Genomic DNA, 13,722 nt, shown 5'->3' with positions numbered 1-13,722 from the left:
GGTTGATCTCAACTTCCTCAGTCTCTGGTGGATGGTCTTTGATTTACTCGGAAGGAACATGTAGCTTGGTGAAAACAAATTGTGCGGAATGTCTACCAAACACTGTAGGACAGTGATGCTCCAAGACTTTGCAGTGAAAATGCTGTCGAATACAAAACAGCTCAGCCATCCGATATTCCGATACGCTTAATTCAAAACCGAGGATCCAGACAGTTCTGACAAGCCTTCCGACAATTAAATTTGACTTAATGGTCGCCATGCCAACACTTTCCGTAAAAATTCGGGCATTTCCTGTCGCAAAATATGCTTTCAGACAGACATCCTTTCTGGTTTGGAACTCCACACATCGGAGAACACAATAAAGTTGTCTCGTGCGATCTGAAACAATGATTAAAGTTCAACACCTCGATTTAAGCGAGTGTCGAACATTCGCACTGTGTGATCCAAGTAGCTGTCCGTGGAGTTGTAAAATCGGCTCCTGGGATTCTTCAAGTCTCTGTAAACCCCTAGGATTCCAGTATCACTAAAGGACGCAGTGCATCCTCATCTCATCTAGCTGAAAGTGCAATTGCTACCGAGGTTGAACCGAATGGGGCATCTGATGAACTCGAAAATTTCAACATATTATCATCCGTCCTGATCAATACAAAGGATTTCCAATGTGTTTTAATAGGGTATCAAGTGCTTTTCACTGTTCTGAGCAGTTCAGGAAGCTATCGTGATGCATGCCTAACCAGAGACCGTGGATATGAATGTTTGGTTGTTGGTGAATCATCTCACCTCCCCCCAAATATAGCATAGCCTCAGTTTCTAACACTCTTCACCTGCATCTCTTAGAGTAGAATCCCAGTACTTCCCAGGAGACCCATCCAAAGAATGGATACTTTTATGAAGACGCTACAACCAAGCGTTAACGCTAAATTCTCCCTGGGGGAACGAAGAAGTTCATTTTCCCGACGTTTCTTATATGGCGATGACTGTTACTAGTGCAGTACTTCCCCAACTCCATTGATCTTCCTTGTAGAAAATCCTCCGAACTTCTACAGCCGTCGCTCATTTTACAGCCACCTCTCGATTGGGAAACTGTGGCAGCTAGAACCACTGTACGGCAACTACGCGGTTCTTACAGCTGACGATGACTACCGCGGTGTGGTTTAAAAGTCCCGCGTTATTTTTCAGGCGAAAAAATACCAGAGGAATACTATGCGGCTGAAGTTTGTTCTCAATGTATGATGTGCAAACTGTACAGAGGAATTGGGGGCAGACACATACAGGGATCGTTGGGGGGAGGAACACAGTTACGATTCAGTGGTGATAGGGTTTGTTGTTGTCATCGTTGGACCAAGTATACCTAATTGTATTCATACGTATGCACTCGCGCAAATACACACACACACACAGTAACCGGACAGAAGTAAGCTTGTTGAGAGAACGCCGGGGAAGGAGACGTGTGACGCAAGCCTCAACAACATTAGTGGGGTAACATCATAGTCATCGTCGACAGGCACCTAGAAAACTGGCACAGCATGGGGCTTTCTTCATAAAACAGAAGTGCGCCGACAGGTAGGAACTGAAGAGAGGGAACTGCGAAAAGATAACAGCATCTGACCAAATAGGACATACCGGCTGTTGTAATGGGGTCGTGTGTGTGTGTGTGTGTGTCGGTGTCTTTGTGCACACGTGACGGAATTCCCAGGGTGGGCCATGATCAAAAGTTTCAACCCACAAGTGCAAAGCAGACAAAAGATGAACTGCCCGACACAGCAGGAGGACAACACATAGTGGTGGTAATAATAGGGCGTACTGATAATACATTGGGGACTGTACAATCAAATTACACAAACCGGTGACGGGAAAGTGAGTGAATAACTGAGAAAGTGCAGCTGAATGACTGACACTGGGCGCCTGGAATAAGACAGAGAGGGGGGGAAGAATGGGCTGGACTGAAAAAAAGCTCCATTGGTTCAGAAACTTGACAATCCGTTCAATTGCTACCAATGACGTATCTGAAAGCAACCCTCATTAGGCAGCCAGGTAGGTTTTTTTTAGTCACTTTGGCTAAGAAAAGAAAAAGATCGATTGTACAATCACAGAAGACTGAGAAGAAGACAATCTTCGTAAGAAAGACGCCCGCCTGTCTTGACAGAACGGGGCTGGTGAGTGGCGCAAATTTGGATAACGGGAGTGGGTGTGGGAAATCAAGTCTGTAGAGCCTCGTCCGTAGACATCTGAGCCACTCGATTATCCTCCATCACGGGACTTCTATTGCAAGATGATATGGACGGAGTGCACGAGCTGGACTGTGCTGGAAGGGTGTAACCATCCACAGGGGGATTCGATGCATGGCTGTCCAGTTTGGCTGCTCGAAATGAATCGGAATCTGGTGAAGATTTGCAGGATGGGGAAATTTTGCCCGGGACGGAAAACATGTTTTTCGGTCGTCCAGGCCGACCTTTGGAGGCTCCGCTGCCTGGCGGACTTACCAGACTTCGACGTGATGCATTCAGTGAACGTTCGACTGTGTCCGGATCAGTAGGGTTTTTTTTAGTCACTTTGGCTAAGAAAAGAAAAAGATCGATTGTACAATCACAGAAGACTGAGAAGAAGACAATCTTCGTAAGAAAGACGCCCGCCTGTCTTGACAGAACGGGGCTGGTGAGTGGCGCAAATTTGGATAACGGGAGTGGGTGTGGGAAATCAAGTCTGTAGAGCCTCGTCCGTAGACATCTGAGCCACTCGATTATCCTCCATCACGGGACTTCTATTGCAAGATGATATGGACGGAGTGCACGAGCTGGACTGTGCTGGAAGGGTGTGACCATCCACAGGGGGATTCGATGCATGGCTGTCCAGTTTGGCTGCTCGAAATGAATCGGAATCTGGTGAAGATTTGCAGGATGGGGAAATTTTGCCCGGGACGGAAAACATGTTTTTCGGTCGTCCAGGCCGACCTTTGGAGGCTCCGCTGCCTGGCGGACTTACCAGACTTCGACGTGATGCATTCAGTGAACGTTCGACTGTGTCCGGATCAGTAGGGCCGGTTCGTGAAAGAGGCTCAAACTCGATGGTTTCTTCTTCCGGTAACAGGCTGGCATTCATCATCGGTGTAGCTTGGTGGGGATCGAATAGTTGACCAAGTCTGTTCATTAGTGGCTGATCACCAGCCGCTTCCTCTTCGGGTTTCTCTACACCCCCTACTTTTCGGTCATTTTGGGAGTCACCGGCCACCAACAACACAGATAAAGCGTCCTTGACGGCGTGAAACAACATATTTTTCACTTGTAATTTATCCTCGTGGTTCTGGTGGGTGGCAGACAGCCGACGAAACTGTTCGATTAATTGAAAACACTGAGGTAGATGTTCGGGTGAAACAAAGTCGACGGCAGCTTTGATACAACTGTTCAGATTTCGAACCTGAAATAGCACCAAGCCAAAAAAATCGTGAACAATAATTTGGTGAAGGCGTACATGGACTAATTGCATACTTGCGAAACTAATATAGTTTAACATGTCACTTCCTGTTCGGCAAAGACTTTCATCGACAGAAGGCTAAAGCCGTATCCCATCAGGTAACGCACTCCTAAAATTGCTGTCCAATGACCACCGCGTGACGTATCCTAGATGTATTAACAGCCCTCCCTCCCTCTCCATTTCCGGAGGGAGTGTGTTCTATTTCTGGTGGGCAGCAAAAGAGGACTCTTGGAAATCGAAGTGACGTTTTGTTAGATGAACTACGTCCTTGAGAATAGAAGACTGATCACGGGCGGCCGAGAAAGGATCCCCCAGTGTGGTCATCCAGTTTCTCCGTCAAAGAAGACTTTACTGACAACCGGGGGTAAAAGGATGTCATCCCTTGCCCTTGCCGGAGGCGGCATGACAGGTGCACGCGGAACATCCGGCTGATGATGCTAACAAATGTGGAAATTGTTTCATAACTTGTAAAGCAAGAATAAATGTTCCAGTTGCCGGCCCTCAGGAGTGAAGCGCTTGTAGTATGTCCCAGCTCAACGGAAGCTGGAACTTTTACCGATATCCACTATAGGTGGACACCTATGCACATAAACCAAATTAGCATTGGGATGGGTACTTGTACCAGTTCACAAATGATGCAATTCCTCCTCGCTCTGGGGAAGAATCCTGAAGGGAACGAAGGGAATTAGTTTCTCCCAGGGAGCAGCCTCTTTTATTATCGAAATAGACTTCAGACCACCAACCTAAAATGAACACTTCTGAGGGTTCATTTCTCCTGAGGGTGGTTTTGTGGAAGGGAGGTAACTCTAAATAAAATACAACGTATTGACCTTAAAAAGCGTACTTGCGATTGTCTCAGTTTGTGTGGTTGCTAACACACTTTTCTGACGGAGGTTCAGCTGAAACACCCTTTCGGTGCCTAACTGCCATCTCACCCGAAGGAAGCCCGATGGCTGGGATACTGCCAGGTTGCCCAGGCCTAAACACGGGGAGTCGAGAGACAAAGGTCGGGTTCGAACCACGGACCTTCCGGTCAGTAAATTCGCGCTCCAACCACTGGGCGATTTCACCCCAATCCTTCAGCTGTAACACCGTTTCGGTGCCTAGCTGCCATCAAGCCGAATTTAAAGTAAGGAATTCATCGTCAGTGGAACTATTTTTGGGAAAAATACGAAATCCAAACACAACTCAAACGAAAAATATCAGATCACGAAACGAAAGCAGGTGTTTGGCTATGTGACTCTGACTGATGCAGCCAACTGTATACATGTACTCACCTGATGCGCAGCTCCCGCCGGAATAAAGATGGCATCCCCGGTAAATTGAACTAGTGTGCACGCAAGGACTCCCGTACTCGCGTATAATCGATCAAGCAGTGGCTGGTCCAAATAGAACAACTGATCATGAATCGGATCACTGCCTGGTTCCAAAGGAGCTCCGGTTTCCTCTTCAGTTATTTGGGTTAGAAATTCTCGTAAGGCCGGCATATCCTTGGGTAAGAAGATATGCCACAACGCACCCGGCGGCCCAACATCCAGGCCTAGAAATAATGCAGAGTATACATGCCAGATTATGTGTATAGCTCCTGATACATTCAATGTTGAGTTTGTTCGGACGGGGAATGATGTATGACTCACCGTTGGACGTTGATGAATTGGAACTAGTCCACGTGGAGCCGTTGGAGTATTGTATTTGCTTCGTCCAGTTCATGGCTCTTTCCAAATAAATGGGATCCACATTAGCCTGACGCATTACGTTCAAAACTGCCTCCGCATTCGCGTTGCTTTCTTCCACAGAATCGGATGGGTGACCGACATAGAGCAAGAGATTTATAGCATCCGCGATATCCACATGCAGGTTGGTAGTGCCAATCTGAACAGACAAAAACAGATTAGATGAGCGATTCAGAAGTAGCTCTGTCAAAAAAAAACGCGTGCGACACTTCATTCAACTGAGTCAATCACATGTTGAACGATTGATTGTCCTGTAACTGGACTACAGAACATCTGGTTTGTTGGCACATTTTCTGAAGGACGTTTGTCTACCAAGTGCATGCTCACCAACAATCTGTAAGAGCTAAAAACGATTTATCCAACCCCATATTCGAGCAATTTTGTATCCTATCTTGTTTCGCACGACGGTTAATTTAGGCTAGGCTCTCCCGCAAAGAACTTGGGAATGGAATACAAAAGCATGAATTTGTAAAGCGATTCCAATGTGTTTTGCTACGCCTCACTAGGCACGAACCACGGAACTTAGACAAACGGAAAGCACCAATAGTGACCTCGGTGGTTAGCATGATGATGCCAGGAGAACGAAAAGTCATTTCGGTTTACACCAGTCTGATACTTTCGGTAAATTTCACCACTCTGGTATGTAAAACGTGATTGTTGGATGGATCCAATGCTTGCAACCGAAGAGGCCGACAGTGCAGGTGGATGTGTTCCGCGTCTCCAAAAGTATACTGCTACAAGTCGTTTTAGGGAAAGTTTGGCAATGTTGTGCTTCAGAAATGCAGTACCCCCTTGATTTTTTCCAATTCCATTGACATTTCCCTTGTTTGACCTGACGTACTTTTAGTGTTGTTTAATTATACAAGTTGCAATCTATCAACAGTTGTTGGTGTAAACAACACGCACCCTCAAGATGCGACCTCACGCATGCATAATGCCATGTGCTTCGACGAGCGTGCTGTACCGGGTAAAATAACCCCAGTTGCTAGAAAAGACGACCGCCAAAATCTACCAACGTGAGCATTCGTTAGAAATGGTCGAAATGGAGGGTGAGCTTCTGAACATGCTGAATTTCTCCCGTCCGAAAACAGCTTGGGGTAAGCGCCGTTTTTCTCGCAGTCCTGTCACTATTGACGGATACATAATCCTCCCTCTCCAACTCAGAAACTCTACCAAGGGTCTTGCTGTGGGCGAACAGAAGGTAGTCATTTGTAACCAAATGCACTAAAGCTCAATCTAGTTATAAGGGCATCTCCGTTTTCTGAAGAAAAAAAACAATAAACAGCACATCCTCATTGGAAATCAGCATCAGTCGAAAAGCCTGTTTTTGATACCGATAGAGTACTGTATGAACTGGAAATATTTTTAAATAGGTTGGCTATACAAGGTCCGGTTCTCTTCAGTTTTGGAACACCCTGTCAGTGAGATTCATGTCAAGTGAGATGCTGCAATTATAGTCCTTGGTCACGTTTTCGTATTTTGTACTATCTTTTGAATGTCGAACTGGGTGATCCCACTCCCTCCGTTTTCCCTTCGTGCTATGGGGGTACAGGGTTCCGGGCACCCTCTCACTCTTGGTAATGTGTTGGAATATTGGTAGCTCGGGTGTATTGGTTGGTAATTGATCAGGTGATCTTCAGTGCGCGCACTGAAGATGTCTCCTCGAATGGTGACGAAACGTTTGCAAACCAATTGCCAAGCTCGGCGAACAGATCAACAGCCACCTGATCAATTACCAACCCTCTCACTCTATGGGGAACGCGGACTCCGGACAGTGTTGCATGCAGTCAAATGCCCGTAAATTCGTTGACAAGGCTTCGTCAGGCATGGGAGGACACCTTCAGCTAGAGACGCATACCCGGAAAAATGGCAAGTGCTGTTGGGGGCATCACTAGCAGTATAGTAGTAGTGGTGGTAGTGCAATTCGCTTGCAATGAAGTTTTGCTGGTACTTCATCACAAACGTGCGTGTATTTCATCGTTCACGTTGAAGACAGTCTTTTCACACTGATACACTACTACTCATTAAAGAAATGTTTAACGAGAGGTTTCCACGTGAAGGCGTGTTACATGTTCCAGCGGCATTGCGATGAGAGATTCATCCGACACTTAAACTTGCCAATGAGTATATATTTCCACGTAGGAGATAAGACTGAAGAAAACTAAGGGACTATGCCTTCCTCATGAGCTCCAGGACCGGTTTTCTCCCGTCCGAAAACAGCTTGGGGTAAGCGCCGTTTTTCTCGCAGTCCTGTCACTATTGACGGATACATAATCCTCCCTCTCCAACTCAGAAACTCTACCAAGGGTCTTCGTGTGGGCGAACAGAAGGTAGTTATTTGTAACCAAATGCACTAAAGTTCAACCTAGTTATAAGGGCATCTCCGTTTTCTGGAAAAAAACAACGACAAATAGCACATCCTCATTGGAAATTACCATCAGTCGAAAAGCCGGTTTTCGATAACGACAGAGTACTGTATGAACTGGAGATATTTTTAAATAGGTTGGTTACACAAGGTCTGGTTCTCTTCAGTTTTGGAACACCCCGTCAGTGCGATTCATGCCAAGTGAGATACTGCAATCATAGTCCTCAGTCACGTTTTCATAGTTTTTACTATCTTTTGGAATGTCGAACTGAGTGATCCCACTCACTCTGTTTTCCTTTCATGCTTTGTGCACTTTACAACTGCGGTCTTGGGGAGCAACGCGGTGGTGACGTCCACTACTTGGTCTGACCGATCGTTCCAAACCGAATCACAGTGTGCTCACATTCTCCCCAACAGATACATGCGGCAAGTGTGTGCTGGGCAGCCAAGAATGCGAACTAAACGTTTACGCCAGAACTTGCTCGAATCACAGTGTGCTCACATTCTCCCCAACAGATACATGCGGCAAGTGTGTGCTGGGCAGCCAAGAATGCGAACTAAACGTTTACGCCAGAACATTGCTCGAATGAATAATCCACCAAGTTAACTTTAGCTGCTTTTCACTTCGGCGTGACAGCAACACGCATCTGTCACACGTATCCGCCAAATCCGCACTCTCCGTCACACACAACACCGCACTCCGCGGACAGATTCCTCCAAAACGCTCTTAGCGGAAGAACACATGGTATGATATGAAGTGAGATTAGTTAGAAAGTCCAGCTGGAATGCAACGAAGAAAAGTGATGATACCAGAGCAAGAGAGGATTATAGGAAGACGGAAAATTACCGATCGAGAGCCTCCAGTACCGTAGGCTACGTATAACTTGGGGCCTAGATCCGGGCAGACGAAGAACGAGTTGAGCCGAGCGGCAAGATTCAACTGACCATCGCGACGCGTGTACTCTGGCATCGGGAGATTCATCATTAGATCGTTGAATCGATGCGGTTGAAGTTCGGCAAAGTCATCAGTAGTTGGCCAGTCCTTCAATTTGAGACACAGTGCACGACCGTCTTTACTAACCAAGCGTCCTAAAGAGGAGATAACATCACATAGCTGACGGTGTCAAACATCAGTGTGAGAGACACAAAGTTGAGGTATATGTGTGGTGTCGTGTCCGCTCAGAGAGGAAACTTCCTCTGGTCAAAAGTTAACTAATTGTACTACACAATTGAACTCCCACGAAGCTCACGATGTAGATAAAGGTTTATGTAAGGAACATCAAGATCCCCTGAAAGTTCAGTAATTTGTTCAATGTACATTAAAAGTATGACAGTTCTGAGTAGCGGGTGTGGAATTCAAGCGGACAAGTTCTACACAAAACTGTGGCACGTCAAACTCACTTGCTTTGCGCTCGAATCCATCCCAAAATGTTCGGAGTGGATACCTGGTCAGCTCGATTCCCGTAGCACAATCAACTAGAGTAGTTCTCAGCGGACCGAACTCATCAGTAAAACTACGCGGTGTCCATAGGGAAGGGCTGAATTTCGTATGGCATCCGGAGATGACCACGGGTCGGTTAGCTCGCCATTCACGCTGAAGAGGGATGTACAAGAAAGAGCGACGAACCGAGTCAATTTACCAAGTAAAGATCTAAAGCTGGTCGGGCTGCGGAAGAAAGGTGAGTAATGGGCTTAGTAAAGCGGAACGCTAATAATTCGGGTACGCATGCCTCGCATTCAGCGGTGCGTGTGAGCGCATATGACAACGCAACAAAAGTCCTGCGTGGGCATTTTTAGGTGAGGAATTCGAACGTTTGAACGATGACATGCAGTCAAACGTTACATCTGCCGTGAGGTAAACCGCACTAGGACTCGAGAGGAAATGGCCGTCTCTTAACAAAAGTGAGAAATAAAAACGGTAACCTCATTTGCGAAATACACTTACCTGGAACCCAGCTGAATCTCTCATTTGTGCTGTTCTCAACCTCATTTAGTTTAATCGAAATTTTATTTCTAAACAAGGTTGACATAGAGAATGTGGTAAAGTCTGGTTAACTGGGCAGAGACCTTAAGTGACCACCAGCTGTCGTGTATATAGAGCCTCAATTATTCCACTCCTGGGGAAGGTCATCCTCGGTGACTGAAACCGTAAACCTCGGTGTATTCCGTAACACTGGCATCTGACCCATTTTCCTCAAAGCATCGGAACATCTAATTGGTCAGCGGATTCCCTAATTTTATCGATCCCTTATTTTACCGCTCTTTGGTACCTGTCCTAACCTGTGCTTTGACGGAGAGTACACGCTGGTGACGCACGTCAGCGACATCAAATTTTAGCCTGGTCGTGAGTCGTTAATCAGAGAGGAAAACATAAAACAATCATTCCGGAAAAATATACTCATTTGCAAACCAAATTGATTTTCACACAAGACTCAACTGAATCGCTCGTTTATGACATTCTTCGACTGAATATGCAGCACTAAGGTCGCCTCATGTTTCAGTCAGCACGGTATTCGAGACATCGCAGCATATTTTTATACAAGAAACTACCCACAAAGTTGCTGAAAACCCTTCGACAGCCCACGACCGGTCATTCACAAACATGACAAAATCGTATCGATTCGCGCTGGAAACTATTGGAATCAAGTGACATTCAGCAACAAAACGCGCTGCCTGAAAACACGTTCCGGACATGGACTAACATTACACTACGTAACAGTGACGCAGGCTGCATTCCGATAGTGACGTCTGCTAGATCAAATATTTGGATTCAAAAGTATTCCTTGGTTTCTCGTTCAGAAACATTTTTAAAACTGGCGAGATCCGGCGTGGTCGTTATACAAGCTTCCAAAAATTAGCGTTCGGTCGTCAGTACGTCTTTAGATAATTTTAGCAACAAAGTTGATCGTTTTATTGAAACAAACCCACTTTCCCCTGTGTCCTTTCTTCCGCGGGGTCACTGAACTACAAGATAATCAAAATTCGAGAGCGAATACTGAGCTCTTTCGGAATGATGCAGAATCAATTCGAAGGGCAATTAGAAGGACGAGATGGACCAAGTGGTTAGAGAGCGAATTTACTGACCGGAAGGTCCGTGGTTCGAACCCGACCTCTGCCTCTCGACTTCCCCTGTCTAGGCTTGGGCAACCTGGCAATATCCCAGCCCTCGTGCTTCCTTCGGACGGCATGGCAGCTAGACACCGGAAGAGTGCGACAGCTGAACGATTTTTTAACAATCGATAGGTGGTCACCTTTCAACACCCAGGATGTGAACCATTAATGGGTAAGAACGAAGCCCGGCTACTTGTGTGCATTAACCATAAACATATTGCTAGGGAGTATGAAATACAGAGGAAAATGGATATAATTCACGAGTGAATTCTAGAAAGTGGTGTTCGTGAAGCCATCTCCACACAATCAGAAACCATCACTAGCTACGATGAGGTCCACTTGCTCGGGAGGATGATAACATCCGTCCACAAAAAGCAGCATGGGTGCTACAAATTCACATAAAACAATCTCATCATCCACTGCAGGAGTATGCCACAAATTAGTCGGACACTAAATTAAGAGGTCCACCACGAGTGCGAAATTGACAGCGGTTCATTACAACTTTTTTTACTTCAAAACGACCATATCGTGGCCAACATCGATTTTTTTTAAATGAATGTAACTCCAAGGTACCTAATGACTTTTCTGGTCCGTTTGCTTCAACTTTACCGACAAAATCATGTGGCCAACCACTTGGCATTGCGAAACTACACATTTTTGCAACCAGCTATGGTAAACAAGGCCTGTCGTCAAAGTCTGATTGTTTACTCGGAATTTACACCTACCTGATGAGCCCAAGAAGGGCGGAACCGGCAATGGACAATAGAAGAGTAACGTAGAAGAGAGTAACTTGTTACCTCAATAAAGATTACTCGGATATCTTTAATATCGTTCCAAGTGAAACATGAAACGGCTTACGCGCAGTCGAGGAATATCACAAATGAGGGATTCATCTAGGATTTTGTTAAGTCTCCCATTGATACCAAGTAAATTTGCAGATCAGTGAATTTCGCCATTCGTCTACATCTTGGTGTTCAAACGAATGGAAACTAAGCGCTATGTCTAATTGATGAACCACAAGAAGGACGAAACCTGCAACACGCCGTAAGAGATTTCTCAGAAACGTTGTAAGTAGTGTGTTGTATCAGGAAAATGATTTCCGATATATCCTTGTTACTGACATACCACTCAATCATATTGTACCCCCAATACTCACACATTTACCGAGATATGAGAAATAAACCCTTCTGGTCCGTGGCACACCGCAGGTGTTGACCGCATTTTCATTGTCGAGACAACAGTGAAACACAGGCCTATAGGGACTTGTGCTTGTCTACAATTTTTATTACTGCCTTACCGTCGGTCCGCCCCAGCTCAACGGTCACGCCGTGTGCAGCACGTGGGCCACAGACAGAGCAACGTACAAACGATGACCTATGTGGTAGATGTGAGTTTCGGATAACAATAAACCTAGCAAATACATAAAATCGGAGAAGTATGTCATGCGTGGAATGTGATCGATGTAGAGCAACAAAACAGCCGTATTCGAGTGCAAAACAGCTCACGAGTAGTGGTTCGATTCGTCTGCTTGCACAGTAACGTAATTTTATCACCTTGAGATTCAATCGTTCCACGGCAGTGGAAACATCGTCTGCTTTGGGACTTTGAATTAGGGGTGAAATGTAAACGCTGACAACTTGAGGGTTTATCGATCAAAGCTCACCTGGAATGCGGCCGAAGTATGCGTAGAATCTGCATCGTGCAGCTGCAAAACACGATATTTGTCCCGAGCCTGATTGCATGGATCGGGTACATCGTTCGCACTGTTTTCCCCTCCATGTGATGCAGGCTCTGGCTTCCGTATCCACGTGTGTGGTGGGAGCGTGATAGGATCGACTGATTTCACGCCGGTCGAGCTGGCCGCCGTCCTTTCCATGCCGTACAAGCCATTTTCAACTTGTTCCACACCCTTGGGTATTTTGGAATCTGTTTTCAAGGCTAAGTCCGCAAGCAGATCCAGGGAGTTCTCGCTTGTCGGTGACAAAGCGGTCCGACTCTCTGACTGTCTGGTCTGAAAGTTCGTTGGAGCGAGACAGTCGCAACCCATCCGAATCTGGTAATGCCGTGATATCCGATGGACTTGATGGAGTAGCTTACCGATTGTGGAGGCGGGCAGTAAGGAAGTGAGGACCAACCTGTCGGGATCGTGATGCTGCCGAGTGGTAGTACACGAAGCCCATCCGGGAGGACCAGCTCGAGCTGAAAGGACAATTAAAAAATCAATGAAAACCATCAAATCGAACAAGACGGGGCAGGCCACAAGCACAGCTTAGCATCAATAAGTTCTAACGTCGTGCGTATGACAGCTGTTGTGGCGATCATGTGAATCATCTTACAACCACGTGATTGACGTGCATCTATAAGCAACAAGTTGCAAATATTCACCTGTGTTTTTATGTACACACATGTGTAGGCAAGCAGCCATCGACTTCAGTCTGTTACGGACGCGGATATAACAAAATAACCGTGGCTCATAGCCCGGAAACAGTTTCGTCACATACAGCAAGAAATTTCCGAGAACTCTGTAGGATCCTATCCAGAGCACAGATTTCAACCATGGTCTTTAACGTAATCATAGTACCACTCCAATTTCTCGAAGGTTCGGTTAGGCTGAAGATATCTCACTTGACGTGAAATCAGTTTTACCGTGAGCGTTCAGCTGTCGGAGGAAGTATAACGTTGCATAATGAAGCATAAAGTTTCACAGTGTTGCTAAGTATGGATACCAACCGAGGGTTAACTTGGCCTATTCGGACCGAATAAGGACAGAGAGAGGATAACGCGTAAGAAAGAGGCGGATTTGAGACCATCATGTAAAAGTCCTCAGTCGGTCCTGGTCTCATTTTCACCATTAGTCTAGGTGAGCAATAGTGGTGATAGGTGTGTTCACCATTCTTCCTTCCCTGCACTTTTTGCTAACCAAAACCAATGGCGGGCACCAGATCGGGATGTTCGTCGGCTGACTCTTGGCGGTTGCGTTTTTCTTCTTGCTTGTGTGCGACCCATGCTTGGAAAAATCTAAGCTAAGCTTACTAACCTACT

At 46.0% G+C, this 13,722-nt stretch overlaps 2 protein-coding genes across 2 annotated transcripts in view; one reads left to right on the top strand and one right to left on the bottom strand.

The window, feature by feature from the left end:
• Positions 1–1,204: 1,204 nt before the first annotated feature.
• The window catches only part of T265_09128 (hypothetical protein), a gene marked incomplete at both ends in the record, with an annotated part of 52,655 nt that continues 40,137 nt past the window's right edge, over positions 1,205–13,722 (bottom strand). The window contains 6 exons of the mRNA XM_009175125.1: positions 1,205–3,414; positions 4,749–5,011; positions 5,109–5,343; positions 8,417–8,658; positions 8,971–9,163; positions 12,344–12,879. Coding sequence (XP_009173389.1) covers positions 2,698–3,414; positions 4,749–5,011; positions 5,109–5,343; positions 8,417–8,658; positions 8,971–9,163; positions 12,344–12,879 — 2,186 coding nt within the window. The remainder of the gene's footprint in view (positions 3,415–4,748; positions 5,012–5,108; positions 5,344–8,416; positions 8,659–8,970; positions 9,164–12,343; positions 12,880–13,722) is intronic.
• Positions 6,859–10,052, top strand: T265_09129 (hypothetical protein; the record flags this gene model as incomplete). Its single annotated transcript, XM_009175126.1, has 3 exons — positions 6,859–7,001; positions 7,498–7,534; positions 9,930–10,052. The coding sequence occupies 3 exons, from the start codon at positions 6,859–6,861 to the stop codon at positions 10,050–10,052; spliced, it is 303 nt and encodes a 100-aa protein (XP_009173390.1).

Source organism: Opisthorchis viverrini (genome assembly GCF_000715545.1).
Source record: "Opisthorchis viverrini unplaced genomic scaffold opera_v5_259, whole genome shotgun sequence".
Taxonomy (NCBI): domain Eukaryota; kingdom Metazoa; phylum Platyhelminthes; class Trematoda; order Opisthorchiida; family Opisthorchiidae; genus Opisthorchis; species Opisthorchis viverrini.
The sequence above is the reverse complement of the archived record's forward strand: the minus strand, read 5'-3'. Positions and strand labels throughout refer to the sequence as shown.